The 6,922-nt window shown below is 47.3% G+C and overlaps 1 protein-coding gene across 1 annotated transcript in view; it reads left to right on the top strand.

The window, feature by feature from the left end:
• Positions 1–6,922, top strand: part of LOC102760915 (gasdermin-C) — a 48,514-nt gene that overhangs the window by 28,667 nt on the left and 12,925 nt on the right. The window contains exons 6-7 of the mRNA XM_015562296.1: positions 5,558–5,656; positions 5,927–5,971. Of these exons, the coding sequence (XP_015417782.1) occupies positions 5,558–5,656; positions 5,927–5,971 (144 nt within the window). The remainder of the gene's footprint in view (positions 1–5,557; positions 5,657–5,926; positions 5,972–6,922) is intronic.

Genomic DNA, 6,922 nt, shown 5'->3' with positions numbered 1-6,922 from the left:
GAGAGTCAGCTGTGTCTGCAGTGGGAGAGCTTCTGTGCTGGATCTCTAGGGCGGTGCTAATCTAGCGTTTGCCTGAGGCTATCCGGCACATGGCTCTGTGCAGGGCTTGGGCGGGGCGGGTCCCCGGGGATCTACAGGGTGGGCGGAGCCAGCAGTTATGGCTGCTCTCAGTTCCGTCCCTAGGGGTTCTGCCTCACAGAGTCCCAGCAACCGCTGCAAACCTTGGAGAGAAAGCTGCCTTCGGGTTCCGACGGAAGCCAGACAGTCCCGCTTCTCCCGTTTGAGTCTGGGTCCCCAGAGACTCGCCCGGATCTGGAGCTCAGAGTCTGAACTCCCTCCCGATTGAAAGCACCAACCGCGCCCTCCGCCGCCAGTCCGCTCTGGCGCGCACTCTGTACCTGAGTATTTCACTTCAGCACTGCGCCTCCTCTGAGTCTGGGTATGATATTCTCTTTCCTCCTAGTTGTAGAATTTCCACTCAGCCAGCCTTCTTGTGGTTCTGGATGATGTCCGTTCCGTCTTTTAGGTGTATTTTTATTTGGTTGTTCAAGGCAGCAATCTCCGGCATTAACCTATGCCGCCATCTTGGTTCCGCTCTCACCAAGCGAGGAAACCTCTATAAAGAACAGTTCAGTAATTTGCCATAACGCTTGCATAATTCATAATCAGAATTCCTCTGTCACCCATCTTATCTATGAAATGGAAGTGGGATCCTCTCTCTAGAACTGATAAATGTCTGATAAGGTGGCTGAGCCAAATCTATCTTCCCTCTCTCCAGTTCACCTGGACCCTTCCCCTGACCTGACCACAAGGTCAGGTCTCTGCCATCTCATAACCCCTCACTCACGCGTGTCCCCTCTTCCCACCCAGTGTCCCCTCACTGCCCACTTCTTTAAAGAATCTTCTGCACCCTGCTCACTCCCTACCTGCTGTCCATGCCTCACCCCACTGCAGTCTGTCCTCCTGGGAATTTACTCACATCATCATCAACAAGGACACATTCATTATTTCCACCTTGGACTCTCTTCTCCCTGGCTACTGCATCACCATGGTTTATAGGGTCTGCTATAATGGGACTGCTTTCCCTTTGTCTCCTTCCTTCATGGGCTCCTGGTCCTTGTCAAACACTTAAATTTTATCTTGAAGAGTTTCAGAACTGTGAACATTTCTGTACGTGAAATGTGAAACCACCCAAGAAGAAGGCAGGGAGGGAGTAGATGTGTGAGGGAGGAGAGTCTGGAGAGGAAGACAAAGGGCAGGAAGGAGGTTATTTCTTTCTGTGGACAAGGCAGCTCTCCAGTGTGAGACTAGAGTGGGTAACCATCACCCGGCGCCTATGGAAACTACAGGTTCTAGTTTACTTTTTAGAGAGCCTGGTGCAGAAGGTATGGAGTGAGGTGAGGGATTCTAATGAGTTTCCACAAGTGTCCCAGGTGGTTCTGATGCAAGGGGTCCCCAGGATCCCTGAGCAAAGCTGCACACCTGGCCCAGAGGAGGAAGTGTGGGGCTGCAGGTGCTGGGATGTGAGAGGCTCCAGCAGGGTTACCCTGCTCTGCTGACCTGACTTCTTCTCACGCAGAAATTCTTCCCATCAGATTTCATAATGATGTGGAAACCTTTCCAGGAGGTGAGTTGGCCTTTTAATAATGCTTAGACCTCAGTCCCAGTGAGACCTTGACCCCCTATTGACACCCATAAACACCCTGCTGGGGCTCAGCCCCGACAAACCAACCCACAAGGAAACCTTCCCCAGCCAGGTTTCTCCACCACCTCCTCATCTCACTGCTGTGACCCACACAGGCCCCTGTCCACAGGGAGATCCTGTCTCCTTTGAGTGTGTGTTTAGGGAGCAAGGACTAAGCTGTTGTGAGTGACCACTTCTGTTCCTTTTTCCAACAGCAGGCATAGGTCAACGACAGTCCTTAAGTGGAAAAGAGATTGTAAAGTGGGATGTGATCCCTCCACAAGGCCCCTTTTTTACAACTGAAACCCCACGTGATGGCCTTTGCCATCCTCATGTGAGCCACTGGGCTCTGGTTCCCTGGGCCAAGGGCAGGGGTGGATGGGAAAGAGGGGTCCGGGGGTAGAGGGCAGCATGTAGACAAACAGAGATTCTTCAGAGATTAACTTTTAGGTGTTAATTTGATTTTTCTCTAGGCATCAACGAACCTCCCAGTGGTGAGTGTGTGTTTGCTGGGGTTGGGGAGGGTCATTGTACTCATCTGGTGATCATGGTAGATTAGACCTGCCTTGGCCACCAAGACTCCGGGGAGCGGCCAGAGGTCTGTGGGATAGGATGGGTAGAGGGATGTGATCCCTCCACAAGGCCCCTTTTTTACAACCAAAACCCCACGTGATCACCTTGGCTGTCCTCATCTGAGCCACTGGGCTCTGGTTCCCGGGCAAAGGGCAGTTGTGGATAGAAAAGAGGGGTCGGGAATAGAGGGCAGAAGGTAGACAGACTGAGAGTCTTCAGAGATTAACTTTTAGTTGATAATTTGATTTCTCTCTAGGCATCTACGAACCTCCCAGAGGTGAGTGTGTGTTTGCTGGGGTTGGGGAGGGTCATTGTACTCATCTGGTGATCATGGTAGATTAGACCTGCCTTGGCCACCAAGACTCCGGGGAGCGGCCAGAGGTCTGTGGGATAGGATGGGTAGAAAGGGTTGGGAATGGTCAGGAAAGGTTGGAAAGTTGGAGGGATGGACTGGCATGGAGCAGGAAGAGGTTCAGGAAAAGGAGGGTGGCAGTAGAGGGCAGAACCCTTGGAAGTGTCTCTAAAGCAAATATGGCAGACGAGAAAAGGAGAAGGCCACTTTTTCTATAAAGAATACAGGTACCCTTCTGACTAGGTATTTACTAAGAGGGAAGCTGAAGCCTGCTGGGTAGGCAAGACCCAGTCTCAAAACCCAAAATGGAGGTTTCTAGCAACTCAGAAAACTGAGTTTTATTTTCAAATTTATACTTTCTTTAGCCCCAGTTTTCATTCATTCATTCATTCATTATTTTTTTTATTAATTAATTAGTTCCTTCATTTGTAGATGCGGAAAGGTTGGAAAGTTGGAGGGATCGACTGGCATAAAGCAGGAAGAGGTTCAGGAAGAGGAGGGTGGCCGTAGAAGACAGAGAACCCTTGGAAGTGACTCTAAAGCAAATGTGGCAGATGAGAAAGGGAGAAGGCCACTCTTTCTATAAGGAATATAGGAACCCTTCTGACTAGGTGTTTACCAAGAGGGAACCTGAAGCCTGCTGGGTAGGGAAGACCCAATCTCAGAACCCAAATTGGAGGTTTTCAGCATCCCTGAATACCAAGTTTTATTTTCAAATTTATTCTTTCCTTAGCTCCAGTTTTCATGCACTCACTCATTCATTCATTCATTCATTCATTATTTCTTTATTAATTAATTACTTCCTTCATTTGTGGATGCATGCAACAACCAGCTCAGGGTCCTTGGTGCCTTTGTGCCCAAATGTTGAGTCTCAGGTAGAGGTCCACCTGATATGTCTCCTTGGAGATTGGGGGTTCCCTCACCACATATAACATTCTTTCTCTCTCTCTCATTCTCTGTGAACATGCACAACACACACACACACACACACACACACACACACATTCACTGTTCACGATAGAGCCCTCACTGCAACATCTGATAAAGGGTGGGTCCTGTTGTCAGAGACCTCCTATCACTGGCTGGAGATGGAATGAGTATGAGCTCTTCAATTTTGTGGGGTAGGTGGCTGAACTCAAACTTCAAAACTATGTTTTGAAAGTGTTGACAAGTGTGAACTAAATGGAGTTAGATACCAAAGGCTAAACCTAAGAGCAGTGTCTGCAAGTCATTTCCTGCCCACTAGGGGGCGAGTGGGGCTTGCCTATTTCTATAGTTCAGGTCTAAGGGTGACTAGAAGAAATTTTTACAAAGAATGGCTCAGTGCAGTGAGCATTGCACTTCCATGAATTAATTTCATCCTCCTAACACCTCATAGGGCAAACTAATTCAAACACACACACACATGTACACACTCACTGTTCACTGTAGTTCTCACTGCAACATGTGGTGAAGGATGTGTCCTGCTGTCAGTCACCTCTAATTTTATGGTTGGGTCACAACACGAGGAACTGTATTTAAAGGGCCAGAAGGTTGAGAACCACTGGTCCAGAGCTAGGGAGGGAATCCAGGGCCTGGAACCAGGAGGCCTCGGTTTCTGTACACACACGCACACGCATACACACACACACACATTCACTGTTCACGATAGAGCCCTCACTGCAACATCTGATAAAGGGTGGGTCCTGTTGTCAGAGACCTCCTATCACTGGCTGGAGATGGAATGAGTATGAGCTCTTCAATTTTGTGGGGTAGGTGGCTGAACTCAAACTTCAAAACTATGTTTTGAAAGTGTTGACAAGTGTGAACTAAATGGAGTTAGATACCAAAGGCTAAACCTAAGAGCAGTGTCTGCAAGTCATTTCCTGCCCACTAGGGGGCGAGTGGGGCTTGCCTATTTCTATAGTTCAGGTCTAAGGGTGACTAGAAGAAATTTTTACAAAGAATGGCTCAGTGCAGTGAGCATTGCACTTCCATGAATTAATTTCATCCTCCTAACACCTCATAGGGCAAACTAATTCAAAGAACAGTTCAATACGTTGCTCGCTTTGCAATCTTATGGAGTCAGTGGCTGAACTCAAACTTCAAAATTATGTTTTGAAAGTGTTGACAGGTGTGAACTAAATGGAGTTAGTTTCCAAAGGCTAAACTCACAGCAGGGTCTGCATGTCATTCCCTGCCCAGTAGGGGGCGAGGGGGACTTGCCTATTTCTAAAGTTTAGGCCAAAGGGTGACTAGAAGAAACTTTTACAAAGAATGGCCCAGTGCAGTGAGCATTGCACTTCCATGAACTAATTTCATCCTCCTAACACCTCATAGTGTAAACTAATTCAATGAACAGTTCAATAAGTTGCTTGCACATCATCATCAACGAGCACATACTTGATTATTCCCGCCTTGGACTCTCTTCTCCCTGGATACTGTGTCACCATGGTCTTGGGGTCTCCTGTAATGGGACTGCTTTCCCTCTGCCTCCTTCCTTCATGGGCCCCTGGCCCTTGTCAACCACTTAGTAAACATGATTGTTAGGAATTTCAGAAATTTGAACATTTGTCTACGTGAAATGTGAAACCACCCAGGAGTAGGGCAGAAAAGGCCCACATGTGTAAGGAAGAGATGTGTCTGGCAGAGGAAGACAAAGGGTATGAAGAAGGTGATTTATTTCCATCGACAAGGCAGTTCTCCAATATGAGACTAGAGTGGGTAACCATCACCTAGGTGCCTATGGAAACTGCAGGTTCTAGCTTCCTTTTTAGAGATCCTTGTGCAGAAGGTATGGAGTGAGGTCAGGGATTCTAATGAGTTTCCACAAGTGTCCTAGGTGATACTGATGCAAGGGGTCCCCAGGATCCCTGAGCAAAGCTGGCACAGCTGGCCTGGAGGAGGAAGTGTGGGGGCTGCAGGTGTGGGGAGGTGTGAGGCTCCAGCAGGGATTCCCTTCTCTGCAGACCCGGCTTCTTCCTACCTAGGCATTCTTCACATCACAGGTGATGATGATGGTGATGATGATGATGATGATGATGAAGATGATAATACCTTTTCAGCAGGTGAGTTGGCCATAATGCTTAGACCTTGACATCTCTTTCCCTCTGCCTCCTTCCTTCATGGGCTCCTGTCCCTTGTCAAACACATCAATATGATTGTTAGGCAAGTTTCAGAACTATGAACATTTCTCTACGTGAAATGTGAAGCCACCAGAGGAGGGCAGGAAGGGAGTAGATGTGTGAGGGAGGAGAGTTGGGAGAGGAAGACAAAGGGGATGTGAGAGGCTCCAGCAGGGTTACCCTGCTTTGCTGACCTGTCTTCTTCCCATCCAGCTACGTCCAACAACGTGATGGAGCTTTATGGAAGATATCTAGCAAGTGAGTCGGTCAGATTCTCTTCTTGGACCTCAGGCCCCACTGAGCCCTTGACCCTCTTTGACCCATAAACATGCTGCTGGGGCTCAGCCCCGACAACCCCACAGGGATGCCCTGGTTTTATTTCCACACACATATGGAAAAACCTAAGCAGGGTTCTCAGTAGTATTAAGTTGGCACTGGTATATCATAAATCCAGTCAAACCTTGGGTGTCTAATTATGAACTAAGTCTGACAGCTTCTCCTCACTTGTGAAACAAGCATTTCAAGTTGGATGCTTTCTTGGGTCCCTCTTAGTTATAAATTATGTTGATTACACTTTTGTATTTATAAAGCACTTGCAAATGAAGGGAACATGCTTCAGTTTTTATGTTTTGGGCCATTTATTATCCTTTTCATAGAAGATTTCAGTGTGTTCCCCATCCAGGAAATGGTAATGGAAATTGCCTACTTCAACACGTAATCTATAAAATCTTGTTAAATCGTGTAATGAGAATTTGTCACTTTGTCACCTAGCTGACCTTTTACAACCCCCAGAGGCAAAGTGAAGTGACACCTTCCCCTGCTTGGCTTGGATAAGACACCCACATATTTTACTGTGTTCTCACCAAGAAAACCCTTTGGCCAAAATTTCAGCTAGTCCAAGTCAATTTTTAAGCAAAGTGCATAACCAGAAATTGGCACAAACATTTGCATATCACCCTTTCCATATTCAAAAGCTGTCTGAGACTCATTTGATTAAGCATAAAAATAGCCCTGCGAATGCCATTAGAACGGCTGATGAGCATCCCATGTCTGGGCCCTCAAATTTGTATTCTGGAGATGCCTTCCTCAGTCACCACTGAATAGCTTCTCTTGTAAGAACCTGATCATGCTCTCTAGAGTCTGAAGGGATTATTTTCATATTGAGTGTAGAAGGTTTAATTTCTCTATTTTCATTCAGCAGAAAGGAAC

Source organism: Myotis davidii, unplaced genomic scaffold, assembly GCF_000327345.1.
Source record: "Myotis davidii unplaced genomic scaffold, ASM32734v1 scaffold317, whole genome shotgun sequence".
Classification (NCBI taxonomy): Eukaryota; Metazoa; Chordata; class Mammalia; order Chiroptera; family Vespertilionidae; genus Myotis; species Myotis davidii.
The sequence above is the reverse complement of the archived record's forward strand: the minus strand, read 5'-3'. Positions and strand labels throughout refer to the sequence as shown.